This window comes from Pipistrellus kuhlii, unplaced genomic scaffold (genome assembly GCF_014108245.1).
Source record: "Pipistrellus kuhlii isolate mPipKuh1 unplaced genomic scaffold, mPipKuh1.p scaffold_m20_p_1, whole genome shotgun sequence".
Taxonomy (NCBI): domain Eukaryota; kingdom Metazoa; phylum Chordata; class Mammalia; order Chiroptera; family Vespertilionidae; genus Pipistrellus; species Pipistrellus kuhlii.
Genome location: NW_023425404.1, coordinates 112,220,654 through 112,239,500, shown reverse-complemented (window position 1 = coordinate 112,239,500; position 18,847 = coordinate 112,220,654). Strand labels below are relative to the sequence as shown.

At 35.3% G+C, this 18,847-nt stretch overlaps 1 protein-coding gene across 1 annotated transcript in view; it reads right to left on the bottom strand.

Moving 5' to 3' along the window:
* ARMC3 (armadillo repeat containing 3) overlaps nucleotides 1-17,906 on the bottom strand; it is an 85,700-nt gene extending 67,794 nt beyond the window's left edge. Inside the window, exons 1-3 of the mRNA XM_045588063.1 lie at nucleotides 17,852-17,906; nucleotides 5,621-5,738; nucleotides 1,238-1,363 (exon numbers count right to left, since the gene is read on the bottom strand). Of these exons, the coding sequence (XP_045444019.1) occupies nucleotides 1,238-1,363; nucleotides 5,621-5,738; nucleotides 17,852-17,899 (292 nt within the window). The 5' untranslated portion in view covers nucleotides 17,900-17,906. The remainder of the gene's footprint in view (nucleotides 1-1,237; nucleotides 1,364-5,620; nucleotides 5,739-17,851) is intronic.
* Nucleotides 17,907-18,847: the final 941 nt, after the last annotated feature.

Here is an 18,847-nt window from a genome sequence, read left to right as displayed (position 1 = left end):
CAGACAAAGCTTTCTTCCCCCTTACCTCCCTAGCCTCCACTCACAACTGTCTCTGAAGACACTCAGGCCATGGTCCTGCTGGACACCACTCAATAAGGAGACGCCACTGCTTTCAACAGTGTCCAGGGAAAAGGAGAAATAGGAGGGCAGAACATTGGGGGAAAGTATATACACAGGGAGAAAGTCTGATAGTTTTAGCCAAGTGCTATAATAGAGACATGTTCATTCCTAGCATCCTGAGGTTCATGTTAGAATTCAGTCTCTACCAAGAATGTATTGTAATTTTTTATTATAAACTAGAGGCTTGGCACATAAAATTCGTGCACAGGGTTCTCCAATCCGGGATATCCCTTTCACAATTCGGACTGCTAGCTCCTAACCGCTCACCTGCCTGCTAGCCTGGTCGCCCCCATCTGACCCCCTGCAGGCCTGGTCACCCCCACTGCCCCCCTGCCAGCCTGATTGCCCCACACAGCCTACTGTTCAGTCATCCATCCGGTTGTTTTGGCTGTAACAGACCCTCGCATTTTATATATTATAATTACAAAGCTTTTGTTGGGTAACTCAGAAACCTACCATTACAGCATAAAAATGACTTACACATGAAAACTTACCCTGTTCATTAGTGAGAGACTGCTTTTATTTGCATGATTTTGGTCAAACTGAAATTCTAATAAACATAATAGCATATTTTAACTAATATTATTATTCCATCCTATTAAATATATGAAAATATTCAAACAAATAATAGATCTGATTTAAATGCATGTCTGAAATTTTTTTTGGCAAAAATATAATTTGTGACTTCAAAAAATAAATGTATCAAAACTCTTTACCCTGACTTTCCTTCACTATGAAATACATATGAAGAGTAATTTACATATAGTCAGACAAATTACATTATACTAACTCAAGAAAAAAAAACTATTTCAATTTTAAAAAATAATAATTGTTCTCCTAACTGGTAATTCTGGAACATCACCAACTTGGAGAGTATTTGCACATGTTTTTATATTTTAAAAATATCCCTTAAAATATGAAATCATACATTTAAGAGTCTCATGCTCTACCAACTGAGCTAGCCGGGCGAGACTGAAATCATACATTTGATACATCTTATTATACTTAACTTTTTTGTTAACATTAACCTTAGTTCAAATAAAATTAAAATAAATATCTTAACATTAAATTTACAAGGCATTTATGAGATTATTTATTTTAAAAAATCTTTACTTACTATTAGAAGCCATGATTCCAAATATCATAGTGGCATTTCTTCTTACAATTTTGTCTTCATGGGTGAGCAGTTTAGTTAAAGGTTCCACTACTCCAAGTTCAAGGAGGGTTGCTTTATTTTCCTCACCTGACATTACAGGTAAAATAAAATAATGCATGGCTACCGTCAATTTCACCAAAACTTCTTCGTGTTATTCCAATGTCTTATTTGCCATCTGCCTTTCCCATTTCTCTCCTTCCAGATGCCTTTCTCCCAGACTCAATTTTTGAGCACAGGTATCTTTGCTGTCTGCTGCTCTTCCTTCCCCCATGTTTATCAAGCTGGCTTCCTCTTGCCATTCAGTTCTCAGCTCTCCCTGAGCCTCCTGAGAGGTCTCCTTCCCCTGTCTGTCCGATGTTGTCACCACCTCCAAGTCTTCCTTATCTCTCTTTCTCCTGCTTTATTTTCCTCTGAAAATATATACCACTGAAGGGCCTTTCTGCACGGTTTGCTTACTCTGCTATAACTTAACTTTCCATGAGTACAGATACCCTTTCTGTTCTATTCCCTCATATCCTTACTCAGTGCCTAGCACAGTGCCAGTTATGTGATGACATAATTAATTGAATGATTGCTTAGTTAGTTATAAAATTAATCAACATTCATAGGAGTATGTTATTTATTTTCTATTGCATGATGATCTCGAGTTATTTGTGCTATTGATTTTTTATTTAATTCTGTTGTGGCATGGCATATTTTTTTTATCATTGGAATTCTTTTAAATTGATTAAGGCTAGTTGATGGCCCACAATATGATTTATTTGAAAAATGTTCTCTATACACTTGAGAAGAATGTATATCCTGCTATTTTTGTAGTGGTCTATAACCATCAATTAGGTTAAATTAATTGATATTGCTGCTTCAATCTTTTAGTCTTATAATGATTTACTATTTTTTTTTTCATTAATTGGGAGGTGGGCATCAAAATCCTCAACAACAATTGTGGCTATCTATTTCTCCTTGAATTTCTAGTTTCATGTATTTTAAAGATGTGACATTAAGTAATGACTATTTAGGATTTTTCATAGCCTCTTGATTAATTGATTCCTTTATCATTATAAAATGACTTTCTTTACCTCTGTACTATCTTTTCTGTCTACTTTTATTATATTAATAAATGTGCTCTTTTATTTTAAAAATAAAATAAATATTTCTTTTGTTTGGTATTATCATAGGATTTTTTTTTCATCTTTTTACTTTAAAATAATTTGTGTTATTATATTCTAAGTGCATTACTTGATGGTGGCATGTAGTTTGGTCTTGCTATTTATCCAAGATAACATTCTCTCCCTATTAATTGAAGTACTTAGACAATTTTACATTCAATTTGATTTTTGATAGGGTTAAATTTGCCATCTTGTCATTTGTTTTTCTATACCCCATTATTCTTTTTCTTTTTCCCTTCTTTGTATAAACTAAATATTTCTTATTTTTCTATTTTATTTACTTCATTAGCTTATTTGATATATTTTTGTTCTGTTATTTTACTGTTTGTATTAGGGTTTGTAGTATACATCCTCTGACAGTCAACTTTCAAGTGGTAATACAAGAACCTTACAATAATATACTTCCATTTTCCCATTTCTACCTTGGCATTGTTGTTGTCATATATCATATTCATATATTTCAGACCACAATATATGATTATTATTTTGGTTTAAAATAACCAACTTGCTTTTTAAGCGATTTCAATAATAAAAAAATATCTTAAATGTTACTATTTCTAGTACTCTACCTTTATTCTTTGTGTAGATCCATATTTTAATGTGGCATCATTTGTGTATACCCTAGTGATTGAGTTTTGGTGAGCTTCTTAGATCTGTGGGTTTGGAGTTTTCATCAAATTGGGGGTATTTCTTCAATCATTTCTTCAATCCCCCCCTCCTTTATTTCTTTTAGAGATTCTAGTCACTATTGGTTTACTTTCAATTTATTTATTGATTTATATCTTCATTATGGGTTATATTTTACTGCTTCTTTTTCATGCCTAGTAATTTTTTATTGGATGTCAGACATTGTGCATTTTACCTACTTGAGTAATAGATATGTTTGTATTCTAAAAATTTGTTCTGGGACACAGTTTCTTGGAAACAATTTGAACCTTTTAGATCTTTCAGAACACTGCTCAATCTAGGGTAGATTATTTCTAACTACCAAGACTCTGTATTGTGCACAATGGTCCAGTCATCCTGAGGTTTTTGGTCAGCTCTATTTCTGGCCCTGTGTGAGCACCAGGCACTGTTGCCAATAATCCTGTTGGATTCTTTGACTTCAAGCAATTCTCTCACATGTACATGCTGATCAGTACTCAGCTCAATACCTGACTGGGATGCTTTACAGATCTCCTGAGTTCTCTCTCAGTTAACTCTGCTGAAAACTCAGGACTTTCAGATCTGACTTCTCAATTCAGAGAGTCCAATAGGCTCTGCACAGGCTACCCCTTCTTGTGCTGAAGCCTGGAAACTCTGAAGTCAGTAAGCTCTGGCAGTCATAGCACTTCTTTCCTTTGTTTTCTGTCTCTCAATGGTCACTGTCCTTCATTGCCTCATAGTCAATGTTTTGCCAACTGCTACTTCATATATTTTGTCTATTTTATTGGTTATTTTGGTTAGATGGTAAATCTGGACCCTTCCTCCATCTTGGCCAGAAAGCAAAGTCCCATCATTTATCTTAGACACTATTTCAGAAAATAATGCTAGTAAAAACACCAGACTTACAATAACTTCTATATTGATTAAACATAAAATACATGCCTATCTATTTATTTATCTCATGTTATATAAAAGATGATATGTAATTAGGTACATAGGACAGCCAGGTGAATTATGATGATTCTATAAGGCTGAATAAGACTTATGCTACCATAGATGCATAATCCAATGTCTCCATGAAATGGATCCAGTATTCTATATAATCTGTTCATAAACTATACCTTCCAGAACCACTCTGGATTTTGTTTGGATTCCCAGTGATGACAAGAGTGACATAATGAGATGAGTATTTTATCATTTGCTAATTGAATATTGTTTTTGTTCTATCTCAACCAATGTTCAATTACTTATTTAAAATCAAATTGTTCCTTAGTTTAAAATATCTTGTTAAAAATACACTAAACTCTTCAAATAGTCAAAATTAAAATGGTATACAGTATAATAAAAATCTAATTTTACCACCATTGGAATGAGTTAAAGTATAATAATATTTTATGTTTGTAAGTCCTCAATGAGTAAATCTCTCAATAGAATTAGATTTGTAACATTTACAATATTTTAATAAACTTTTTTTACAATAGTTTTATTTTCATAGAAAAATTGTAAAGATAATACAGGGAGTTCTCACATATCCCACACCAAGTTTCCTCTGTTATTAATATTTTATACCAATTTTGGTACATTTGATACAATTTGAGCCATTATTGATGTTATTATTAATTAAAAGCAATAGTTTATTCAGAATTCCTTGATTTTAGCCCAATATTCTTTCTCTGTTCCAGGATCTTATCTAGGATTTCCCCCATGAGATTTCTTATCACATACCTTAGCTCCTCTTGGCAGTGGGAGGTACCCAGGATTTCTGGCTACATATTTGTAGAATGTCCCTGAGTGGGAATTTTATTCTTTTTAAATAATAATTAGACTGGGGTTATAGGTTTTTGGGGAAAACAACACAGAAATAAAGTGCCATTTTCATTACATTGTGTCAATGTAATCTTGACTTATTGACAAGATTATCAGCATGACTTATCACTGCTGATGTTGATTTTGATCACTTGGCTGAAGTAGTTTTGCCAGGTTTATAACTATAAATTTATTAATTGTTCCCTATTTCCTTACTGTACTCTTTGGAAATAAGTCACTAGGCACAGCCCACATCTAAAGAAGTTATATTTTGCCTCCTGGAGAGCATAGTATCTACATAAGTTATTCAGAATTCTTCCACTTGGGAGGTTTATCTTTTCTCTTCCATTTATAAATTCACCCAATCATTTATGTATTGAAATATACTCATGGATACTTATGTTCTACTTTGGGTCATAGTCCAATACTACTTTATTTTGTTGCTCAAATTGTTTGGCTTTGACCACTGTGAGCTCTTTCAGATCCTGTGTCATTAAAATTTTTTAAACAATAAAGTCTTCAAAACGACTCTTCTCCCAGTGAAAAAAATTACTCCTTAATATTAAGTTAGGCACTTAGGGAGATACATTACTTTCAGGTGATGCAATAAATGATATTCTGGTTGTCTGAAAGAATTCATCTGATAAGAAGTAAGTAAAATATTGGGGAGAAGAGTGCCCCTTATGTAGTAAATATTTTAAGCAACTTAAAAAAAAAAAATCCAAACCTTTTAAAGCAAACTTATAAATGGCTTCACATGCTTTGGCCAAAATTTCTTCTTCAGGAGAATTAAGCATTAGCACCACAGTTGCTACCTTTTTGCTTTCAATTGTTAATGGATCAAACTGAAATGCAGAGAGAGAAATATCAGGTTCACATTTGAGCTTTGAAAAGCACATAAAAAATGAATGGTGTCTTGAGACTTAAATAGAACACAATCTTACAAAAAGGATGTGGTCACTGCTCAGTAAATGCATTGCAAAGTTTTTACTTAAAAAGCATCATTAATACAGATACAGCTGTCCACACTGACAGCTCTGGAAAGCCTGGTGTATGGGCGAAAGAGCAAAGCATTTTGGAATCTGGCAGACTTAGTCTCTCAGTTTAGCTATGTGGAATCAAACAAGTTACTTAACCCACTAAAATTTTAGTTTCCCTTTCTGTTTAATGGGCAAAATTATTAAGGGGATAATTAGAATATCTACATACCACACTGAGCATATTGACACATAATAAATGCTCATTAAATAGCATATGACTGTATATGACTTATTAAATAGCAAGTATAATTCTTAATCAATACACAAGAATCCTTGAGTACATGTATATAGTAGTTGCCCTGACAGTCTCAATAATCTGCACCTGCTTTCTGATTACTACTCTTTCTCAGAAAGTAGCTATTACAATTAAAACCCAAAAGAAAACAATATATAAAATTGGAAAAAGTCTGGAACAGAGGAAGTGGTAATATAAAGAAAAAGTATGGGACTGTAAGAAGACCGGTTAGTATATCCTGCTGTGATCTTGAGAGTCGTGAGAATCCACGTGCAGCTGAATGAACCTATGGATTTTCTTTGTGAAGGAGAAAATATATTATTACACTATTTCTATTAAATTTCCAGAGACCAGTGGAAAAGGGTGGAGGGCAGGAGGCAGCCAACCAATGATTCCTTCTCATCATTGATGTTCCTATCTCTCTCTTCCTCTCCCTTCCTCTCTGAAATCAATAAAAATATATTTGAAAAATAAAAAGGGAAAATAATACTAGGAAAATTTAAAATAGGAATGAATGCTGTATTTGTAGTGATAAAATAGGAACTTGACTATATAGAAAATATATAATAGAAAGCAGAAATAATATTGAATAATAAGGAAAGATGATGTATCAGCAAATAATCTAGACCTTCCTTTCAACCAACTTTTTTTTCCTTTTTTTAATATATTTTATTGATATTTTTACAGAGAGGGAGAGAGAGGGATAGAGAGTTAGAAACATTGATGAGAAAGAATCATTGATCAGCTGCCTCCTGCACAGCCCCCACTGGGGAATGTGCCCGCAACCAAGGTACATGCTCTTAACCAGAATTGAACCTGGGACTTTTCGGTCCGCAGGCCGACTCTCTATCCACTGAGCCAAACCGGTTTCGGCTCAACCAACTTTCTGTTGAGGATAAGCAACAATGTTCAGAAGGAAAAGGATTATAACACTAGAAATTTATACCTGGGTAAGTGATATTCATACATAAAAAAGACATGTTCAGGCATTCACAGACTCAACAAGTATATAAATAACTCCAGCCAGAATTGGGGAGGACAAAATATAAAAACATTAGTGCTGGATTGAGACAATAAAATATGTAGTTAAATTCAATCATAATGATGTTGTGAATCATAATGTAATTTTAAAGAAAGGATTCTTAAAGTAATAATGACATGTTATAAGGAAGGGGGGGGGAAAGCTAGATTCTAGTTTTTGTTCAACAAAACTTGTGTAAAGGAAATTTTTCATAAAGGGGACAGGACTGTTGTCTGTTATTGCCCATTCTTTACATTGATAAAAATACAAATTTAGATATGTGTATCTTTAAAAAATATATTTTTATTGATTTTAGAGATGAAAGGACAGGGAGCGAGAGAAACATCAATTATGAGAATCATTAATAGATTACCTCCTGCACATCCACTAATGGGAATCGAACCTGAAACCTGGGCATGTGCCATGACTGGGAATCAAAACGTGACCTTCTGGTTCATAGGTCAAGGCTTGACCACTGAGCCACACCAGCCAGGCTAGATATGTGTATTTAAAGGCTACAGATGAGTAGTAGGAGTTTCCCAAAAAACAAAGGTTAAAAAGGGAAAGTTGCTCAATTCAGAAAAAGAAGATACAAAATATATACATACCGCATGAAAACATAGCAAAGAAATACCAAAAATGTAATGTAAAATGATAGAAATAAAATAAAATATATCAATGATCTAAATAATTATCTATATGGCAAATAAACCTTATTAAGATACGAAGATTGGGTTAAAAAGCAAACTCTACTCTGTTTTTTGTGGACTGATAGATATTTCTTTCACTTGATCTTTCAGAATACAATACCTCTCTGATCAAGTTACAAAACATTTTTATTACCCTGAATATTTCCTCAAACTCCTTCCCCAAAACTCTCCCAGAAAGGTAACTATTATTCTTATTTTTAAAATCATAACTTTGTTTTTCCTGTTCTTGAACTTCATATAAATGGAATCACACAACATGTACTCTTTCACATCTGCCTTCTTTAGTTCAGCACAATGTCCCTCAGATTCATTCATATTTTCCAATAATTGAGTCATATTTTTATGGCTATATGGTATTCCGTTGTATGGATATACCAGTTTGGCTTTTTTTATTTCAGTTTGAAGCTATCTATAACAGAAGCATAATATGCTAATTAGACCAGACAGCCAACGACCTTCCAGACATCATTTCAGATGTCCTTTTGGAAGAAGCCATAATGGCAGGGGCTGAGGCAGAGGCAGTTAGGAGTGATCAGGCAGACAGGCGAGCAGTTAGGGGTGATCAGGCAGGTGAGTGGTTAGGGGGCATGAGGCAGGCATGCAGAGTTGTTAGGGGTAATCAGGCAAGCAGGCAGGTGAGCGGTTAGGAGCCAGTGGTCCAAGATTGCAAGAGAGATGTCCGACTGCCAGTGTAGGCCTGATCTTTCTGGGGAATTGGGCCTAAACTGGCAGTCAGAGATCCTTTAAGGGGTCCCAGATTACAAGAGGGTGCAGGCTGGGCTGAGGGACCCCATTCCCATGCACAAATTTCATGCACTGGGTCTTTAGTCATAAATAAAGCTGAAATGAATATTCTTGTTATTGTATTTTTGTGAATATATGCCTTCATTTCCTCTGGGTATATTCTGAGGAATAAAATTGATGAGTCACAAGATATTGTTGAACAGATTTCTAAAGTGGTTTTATCAGTTTACATTCTCAACATTTATTAATAAGAGTTCCATATCCTTGCCAACACTTGGTATTATCAGTCTTTTTAGTTTACCTTCTAGTATTTTTAAATTCATATACTTTTTATTTAATTTAAAAAAATTTAATGTTGATATTATTGCAGGAGTCTCCCTCTCCACCTTTGCCCTCTTCTCTCTTCCCCCCTACCCCTTCCAAATTATTGTCCATGTCCATGCGGTATACATATATGTTCTTTAGCCATTTCCTTCACCTTCTTTATCCAGCAGCATAAAGCATAATCGCCCCTCTCCCCCTGGGCACCAGCAGTCTATTCCATGTATTCATGCTTCTGATTCCATTTTGTTCATCAGTTTATTTTGTTCACTAGATTCCACATATTAATGAGATCATATGATATTGTCTTTCTCTGACTGGCTTATTTCACTTAGCATAATATTCTCCGGGTCCATCCATACTATCACAAATAGTAAGGCTTCCTTTTTTTTTACTGCCACATAGTATTTCATGGCGTAAATGTACCACAGCTTTCCCCCTCCCCCCCCCACTCAAATACTGATGGACACTTGGGCTGTTTACAGATCTTAGCTATTGTAAATAACACTGCTATGAACATAGAGGTGCATACATCCTTTCTGATTGATATTTCAGGATCTTAGGATATATTCCTAGAATTGGGATTGCTGGGTCAAAAGGCAATTCCATTTTTAATATTTTGAGGAAATTCTATACTGTTTCCCATAGTGGCTATACCAGTCTGCATTCCTACCAGCAGAGAACAAGGGTTCCCTTTTCTCCACATTCTTACCAGCACTTATCATCAGTTCATTTGCTGATGATTGCCATTCTGAACAGGTGTGAAATGGTACTGCATTGTAGTTTCCATTTGCATCTCTCTGATAGTGACTTTGAGCATGTTTTCATGTCTCTTGGCCTTCTTTATGTCCTCTTTCGAGAAGTGCCTAGTCAGGTCCTTTGCCCAGTTTTTAATTGGGTTGTTTGTTTTCCTGGTGTTGAGATGCGCACATTCTTTATATATTTTGGAAATAAACCCCTTATTGGATGGATAGTTGGCAAATAGGTCCTCCCATAGAGTGGGTTCTCTTCATTTGTTGATGATTTCTTTGCTGTCAGAAGCTAGAGCTTGAGTTGCTATCCTGGGGAAATGCCCTACTGCTACCCACCACTGCTACATCCCATCCAGAAGCAGAAATGTTCTCATTACTTTAGAAAGTTCTCTTCTACGTCCTCTACTTCATTCTGACTCAGTAGCATCCAGCTATCGTTCATCTTTGTTTTCTGCTCTTATGCTTGATGTCTCACCAATTTCTCTTCATACTCACTTTGCCTTCTTACTGCCCATGATGTTCAGACTTTAAGGTTTCTTGATTCAGCTTCATTATTCAGCTACTCTCACTACAGCTATCCATCAGTTTCATTGGGATACCCCCCCACCCATCCTCTCTCTGCTTTTACTTCCTCGGGTTCCTCATTTCTTCATTTATTATGCTGCTTAGATTTTATGATCTATTATTTTACTAACATTCCTGCCAAACCTTAGATCTTCTGTCCCTCTATCTTTTCATCAAATCAATTTTCAAAAACCCAAGCCATGAATGAACACTAGTTTTTGCTTTCTTGGCATTTGCACCCAGTCATCCTTTTCTTTGTCAAAAATCTTATGAACTATTTACTTTTATTCATTTTCTCACTCTTACTTCGGGTAAGCATTTCCTATCTGAAGTTCACCCTCACTGGCTCACCAAAATGTTTCTCATTAAGGCATCAACAGTGAGATGATATCACTACCACTTTTTGATAGTTTTATTTCATTTCTAAAAAAAATAAGGTAATAAAATAATACTTGAAACTATGAAAGCTGATGGCTCGTTTGATAGTCAGGTCTCCATTTTTCTGCATACTTTTTCTATTGTTTTTTGTTCATAGTTGTTTGGGTGAAGAAATTCTGGGGCTTTCTTTTCTTTCCCACAGCTATATTCCTCTGAATTTCTATAAAATAGCACTTAGCACATGGCTCTGTTTCTTTGTTTTACATGTATATTTTAGTAGTATATTTTACCATAATTTACTCAGTCCAAGAACCTTGAAACATCTCAGCTTCTCGCTTTCCCATACCCCACATACAATCCATCAGCAAATTCTGTCAAATCTACCATCAGCATGTGTCCTCATTCTGGTCACGTCTCACCTTCTCCACAGTTACAGCCTAATCCTCGCTGCCCTACTGTAATAGCCTCCAAACTGGTCTTTCCGTTTTCTCTCTTCTTTCACATTAGTAGTAGCTAGAATGACCTTACTTTTTTGTTTTAAATGTAACTTAGTTATTGCTACTCCTCTACTCGTAACCTCCCAACGAATCTCCCATTTTTTAGATTAGAGGGGGAAAAATAGAGGGAAAAAGTAGAGGGGAAACATCTGTAATATAGTCCAAAAGGCCCTATCACTGCCACCCCGCCACCTCTGTGACCCACCTCCTAATCTCTTGCTTACCAATCTCCAAGCACACCGACTTCTTTGGCATTCCTCAAACATTAGGTCAAGCCTTAGTTATTGTTGATAGGCTGGGGTGCCCTCACTCAGCTATTTGCACAGCAGATTCCTTCATCCCATTTAAGTCTTTCTCAAATGAGACCCCACTGGGAAGGCTTTCCCTAATGTAGGTCCTATTGTACTTAAAGTGATGCAGATACCATTACTCTCCATCCTGCATCCTACCTTTTCTTTATGGAGCTTATCACTACTTGAATCGTTTATTATTTGTTAATTGAATATTTTCCCCCACCAGAATGGATGCTGCCTTGAGGCCTTAACTTTGTTTTGGTCTCAGGTATATGCCCAGGGTGTAAACAGTATTTGTTCAATAAACGAATTAGTTTCGTCAGGCTAAGAACCATGTTATTTCTCTATCTCCATTACCTAGAATAAATCTGCAGCATGGAAACTCAATACAAGTCTGTAAGGTGCCTCTGGAAACTTCTTTTTTATGATTCTGGCCTAAAGTACCTTAACTGTGTATTGTTTGTTTATGTGAGGAGAGAAGGTTCTAAATCAGAGATTCATGGAACCATCATTGGGCTGCTCTCGGACACATTTGCCCACTGAAACTGCAAGCAAAAATTTTGGTGTGATTTTTGTGGGGATAGAGTCCACCATTACCATTCTACCCACAAAAGGCCCCCCCTCCAAATCCTTAAGAGTCACAGCTTTGGATCAGCTTTACTGCTTAAGACAGTTTCCCTAGCATTCTGGCAGGTTACCTTCTCCTTCAACCCTCATTCAGAACAAATTTCCCTTCCATTTTCAAACTCTCACTTCAGAGTCCTCTGACATTTCAATATTTTTAAAGCTGATTTTCAAGGTTGTGCATAAATATACTATGTTGGAACATGGATATGTCATATCTTCGCAGAATGTCTACAATGCTTAAAAGACTAGAGTACATGAAAATACATTTAAACAACAACTATAATAAGTATCCTTCATCCTTCTTCAAGTGTTTAGAAAACACTTCAGTATTTTGCCACATCTTCTGGTCATCATTAGGGAAAGATGAGATGGCATCTGTGACTGTGAGAGACACAGACTACAGAGCTGTCAAAGGAGGAGAAATGTCAGTGTTTGGCAGACAGCGGAGAAACTTGGCATGGCATTTGTTTCTCCTACAGAGCCTACAGCATTATAGTAATTTTTTATTTAAAAAGGTGCTGAGAATAAAATGATAGCTCTAACAGAATGCCACACAACTAAATAAATAATGCTGTGCTGTAATCACACATCCCATCTGCTTTCCTGTGAGAAACTCACAATCAGTCACCGACAAGCTGGCTGTGAAATTATAATTTCACGCTCTGCACAAAATAAATGATAAAACCAATTATTTACAAAAAGAATGAAAGAAGGGGGAACCATTTTGGCTAAGCTTTGAATTTTAAGCCCAGTCTATTAGAGAAGCCATCAATTTATAGGGATACTTTTATATGTCTGAAGAAAATAAGACTATCCAGGGTAAGGTTGTCTAACAGAACTTGTACGATGGCGTTGCTGATCTGTGTCTCTGATTCGGTAGTCACAGCCTCATGTGACACTTCAGCACTTGAAGTATAACTAATGTGACTGAGGAACTTGATTTTTAATTTTTTTATTGTTAATTTTAATTAGCATAATTTTATTACATAATTTAAGTTTAAATGTAAATAATTACATGTGGCTAGTGATTACTGGATAGAACAAGTCTAAAAAGAATACAAAATTACAAAGTTGAACTCAGTGAAAAGTAGATAAATCATGGCAAGTGAATGATTTTTATGGTGCTGGTAAGTGCAAATAAAAAGCCTTTTTTTTTTTTGAAGGTGTTAACCACATCAGTGGTCTCAGGTCACATGGAATCGATTACAAAGGAAAAGAAAAACAGATACAAAAGGCAGTGTGAACTTTCAGTAAGACTAAGTAGATTTTAAGTCTGCTAAAAAGCGTAAAGGTTAAAATGAAAACAGCTAATTTGTTTGGCCTCTAGTTTGCTTTACAACATGATTCAAGGTAACAAACATTTAGTGCAAGGGGAGCAAGCTGATAATTACCCAGTTTCATATATGTGCATATTAATAAATTTATATTACATTTCTTACTCATGATGGCTTGGCTTATCTGTGATGAAGGAAAATAAGTCAAAATGAGGCTTCATTTCTAGAAAACAGTCTGAGGCAGTCTTTGACAGAATGTTTAAGATCGAATTCTGAGGTTGATGAAGAAGCTTGAGGAAAAACAAGCCCCAGGAGACATCCCAGTCTTCCAAAGAACTGGGTTTGGTTGCCCAGATGAGGGAACAGGTTTTACTATTGTATGTTGCTCCGATTCAATACTCACCAAGCTTAGCTTCCCCAGAAACAATTAACTATGGGGAGAAGTGCTGACCCTTTAACATAAATATTCAGTTGATACTTAATCACTGATACTCTGATTAGAGCAAGGTCACATTCTCTTTCAAGTTTAGTTGCTGTGATTTGTCCACTGAAGCTCAGTTGCCCCTGAAGTATTAAGATAATATAATGCCCATGCTCGTAAACTCGAAGACCTGGCCGCTAATCATGATGGCCATGCACCAGGCCTCCTGGGACTTTAAGGCCAGCTGGTCTCCCACAGCTGATCACTTGTCTCCTTTGATGGTTCAAACTTCTACAGTCCTATGGGATAATGAACAGTACCCTCAACTATGTTATTAGCATTTATTCAGCTCTTAACTAGTGCCAGGCACTGTTCTAAACATCTTACATTGATATAACCTTACCTCTATGAGTAGATATTAAGTGGATGTCCTGTGAAGTAGATATCACTGCATCCTCACTGAGGTATACAGAGGTTGGGAAATTTGCCCCAGAACATGGATGGTGGATGATGGAGTGAGGGTTCAGATAGTTTAATTCCAGAACCTTACTTTTAGCTGCTGAATATCTTGCCTTATAATAAGTATTTCCCACTAAGGTAATTTCTATTAGTAATTATTTTATGCAATCATTCTACAATAAACCTGCCATGTATTATAGCATTACTAACAGCCTTTCAACCAAGCATGGGGGAGCAGAATATACCAGTAGTTGTATTGTTTATTTAATCCACATCTTCCAACATCTAGGCATCTTCTTAGCTAGTGTTCCCTTTTATGAGAAGGAACAGAGATCAATAAACCATATATGCACATATTAATGTATGTTTTGTCAAGAAGAATATTAAGAAAAGCAAAAGGAGTTTTTTTCTTTTAAACATATCACTAAGCACTTTTACCCATTTTAACTAGTAGTTGAAAGACTAGTGAAAATAAAATTTGCTGACATGCACTAGAATGTTCATGGCTACACATTTATAACACCCCAAATGAGAAACTACTAAAAATGCTAGAATAAATAGGTAAATTGAGGTATAGTCATACAATGAGATGTCATAAAGCAATAAAGGAAAAAAATCACAATTATATGCAATAGAATAGATAAATCACAAAAATGCACTATTAAACAGAAGTCAGACAAAAGAGAATATATTTTATGGTTCCATTTATATATTTCAAATACAGGTCACACTATTCTATGATGTCAGAGTCATTGGCGGGCCTGGGGGATTTCTGGGACACTGGTCATATTTTGCTTTGTTTTTATCTGGGTGCTGGTTACATGGGTGTGTTTATTGTGTAAAAATTAATTGAACTGTATCTGTGCACTTTTCTGTATGTATATTATGCTTCAATAAAAAGCTTAAAATTGGGGACAGAAAGAATATATTTGGAAACAATGATTTTAGGAAATCTATAAAAAAGCAAAACATTAGCTGACACAGAAAGTTTATTTTCTCAGGCAGTTATGTAACTCTCTTTTTAAAAAAAAAATATATTTTATTGATTTTTTACAGAGAGGAAGATAGAGGGATAGAGAGTTAGAAACATCGGTGAGAGAGAATCATTGATCAGCTGCCTCCTGCACACCACACATTGGGGATGTGTCCGCAACCAAGGTACACGCCCTTGACCGGAATCCAACCTGGGACCTTCCAGTCCGCAGGCCGAAGCTCTATCCACCGAGCCAAACCTGTCTTGGCTATGTATCTCTCTTGTATTTTATTTTTTTCCAATATATTTTATTGATTTTTTTACAGAGAGGGATAGAGAGTTAGAAACATTGATGAGAGAGAAACATCGACCAGCTGCCTCCTGCACAGCCTCTACCAGGGATGTGCCCACTACAAAGGTACATGCCCTTGACTAGAATCAAACCTGGGACCTTCCAGTCGGCAGGCTGACGCTCTATACACTGAGCCAAACCGGTTTCAGCAGTATCTCTTTTAAAAGTGGTTTTCATTTATAACTTGTACATCAAACCTTGCCTAGACTTTGAAGAAGAATGCTTTGTAACAAATTCCAAGTTCAGATGCCTTACATTGTAGTATTAAAGTATTAGAATTTACAAGACAGAAACATAGTTAAATATTTTAATATTAATCTATCAACTTTTTAGCATAAAGTCAGAGTAGGGGAAAGATGGAAGGACCCGAGGGCAATTGGTAGTCAGGGACCATTGGTACCCTATTTTTCGGACCATAAGAAGCACCGGCCCATAAGACGCACCAGTTTTTAGAGAAGGGAAATGAAGAAAAAAAGATTCTGAAACAAATAGTGTCCTAAAATATAATATTTTATGTGCATTAAAACCCAACATCACAGTCATAAACACATGTAATCAACCCTGTAAAGTAAACAGCAGCATTTAGAACCATTTTAGAGCCAGGCAAGCACACAGAGACCACACAGAGCCGGGCAAGTAAAAAAACTTTTTTTTTTACAGTATATGTGTAGGCTATATTTGGACCATAAGACGCAGGGACTTTTCCCCCCCACTTCTGGGGGGGGAAAAAGTGCGTCTTATGGTCCGAAAAATACGGTAATTGCTGCACATGCCTCTGACTGCCCCAAGGCTTTTGTGAACTTAGAAAGCAAGAGCTAGATTTCTGTTAAAGCTAGGGTTGGAATGATTTCTCAAGTCTTGATACCCAAGGATTAGGATACAGAGAATAATATTAGAAATACATGATAAAATTACAGAAAGCGTCTTAGACTAATACATCCATTAATAGTCCCTTAATTCTCATTTTAATCCAAAGTGTTTGTCATTAAGTACTATGTTCATGAGTTCACTTTCTAGTAATAAAATGTCAATAATTCTCTTTTGCAGCAAACGGAGAGGTAATGAAAACCTAGAATGTAATGAAAACTAAAAGAATTGTTATGTTTTAAGAGTATGTTCAAAGGAGAGCAGCCACAGTGATGAAAATACATCAGGAGACCACAATGCAAAGTTTTCTTAAACCTGGGCAGATGGGTGCTGCCATAGCCTCTGTTCCCAACTGTACTGAAGTGTGTGTGTGTGTGTGTGTGTGTGTGTGTGTGTGTGTGTGTCAGAGTCTAAAGGATTCCCATGATTTAAATCTTATTAGTAGTAGCTATGTGTCAGGTAATGAGAACTTTATATGTTTTATTTCATTTTAATTCATACAACAACTTAAATGAGTTGGTTGTTACAATTCTCATTGAAGAGATAAATAAAAACTGAAGTAACTTGTCCAAATTTCATAATTTCATAACACACACACACACACACACACACACACACACACACACCATTTGTAAGAGACAGAACAGGGACCAAGCTTTCATTTGTAATTGGAGCTTAATGCTCCAATGCACTAAATTCAGTTTCTTTCAAACTATAAAATGCTGTAAGTTGACTATACATGCTTATTTTTTTCCATTTGTTTTATTTGAAGAAAATCATACCAAGTAACTTTCAAAACAAATTTCTAAACTAAAAATTGTCCAGGGTCATTTTCTATTTTAAACACCATTTTTCAGTAATTCAAAAAATGTGAAGAGAGAAGATAAAAACACGTTTTTAAAAGACAGAAAAAGGGCTTTGTGTTATAAGGAATGCATTACTTAAGCATTTGTAATAGAAATTGATGATGAATCCAGACTTCTCTCTCCACAGAATTGGAAAATACAAATCTTCTGACATCCAAAAGGTCATCCTCTGACAACCTTATATACAAATATAATATCTATAGCATAATTCCCAGTTAATTGTGAAAATTCACTTGGATAATTAAGATTATTGAGAGACTGACAAATGTAAAGTATTTAAAAGAACAAACCAAAACTATTTATTCATTAATTTGGCTTATCAAGATGCCATCCACACACTAAAAGCTAATAATTACTCTTTAATTGTGCTAATTAGGTAATGACAATACTATAAATGTTTGTTTATATAATATTAGATTTCTCTGACTAATCTTATCATTAGTCAGATTTTGGACTTCTGCCACCATGTACACATGTATATACTGGTACATGCCAAACTGTTTGAACAATTTATTTTTAAAACTGGTTGTTGACGTGCTACTAGAATACAAATCAGAAACTTACCACATCCTTAGGAGGGGGTTCTACTTCCTTCTTTATCTTCTTACCCATTCTGGGAAAAGATGCAGTAAATGGTTAAAGTGTCATTTACATATTATATATGTACAAATTTCTCAGTTATCTATATCTTTATGAGATCTATTTCCTTTACATTTTACCTAAAAAGTGAATATGAGATACATGTAGAAATTACTGCAGATTGTACAAATATGTTACCTACATCCCTATTCAAAGATTTTTGGGAATTAGTCCTGGCTCCCAGTTTGGAAAGAAAGAGAATATAGTAGTGACATAACTTTCAATCTTTAGTTTATCATGTAGGGCTTGGGAGACAAACTCCAAGTTACTTTTGAGATCTGCAAGCATATTTGCCACAAAAGGAGGGATTTTTGTCTGCTTTCTTGCATTGATCTATCCCAAACATCTTAAAGAGTGTCTGGCACATAGTAGACATTCAGCATTTATAAAAATAATTAACTCTGTTTTCCTGGGAGTAGTGGTTTTGTGAATTGTATCCAAGATTTAACAACTCCAGATGAACATTTGTGTCATTTTCCCAAATAACAAAATTGTATCTGATGTAATACAAAGCTAAATAAAAACTAATTGAGAATCTAAAGAAATGCATTCCTAGGAAATAAGGATTACTCCTTGCAAAAACTTTCCTACCTGCCCTCATGTGTCCATGCCTGTGTGGAAAAGTTTAGGATTAACTCCACCTGGGTACAGAAAACTTTTCAAGATGTTGGTGATTGTTAGAACAACCCTAGAAATTTTTCAAATTTTCTCCAATGGGAGTTTGTGGGATTATACAATACTTAGCATTAAGCAATCTCTCTCAGATGATATATTCTAGTTTTAAGAAAATGACCTACAGTCTCAAAAGAAATCCTGAGAAATAGAAAATCCTTGGAGAGAATCTATAATGTCAGTGTTAGTTCAAATGGCTTATCAAGGAAGAAAAGCAGCTGCTAGCATGAGAAACACTGACCGGAATTT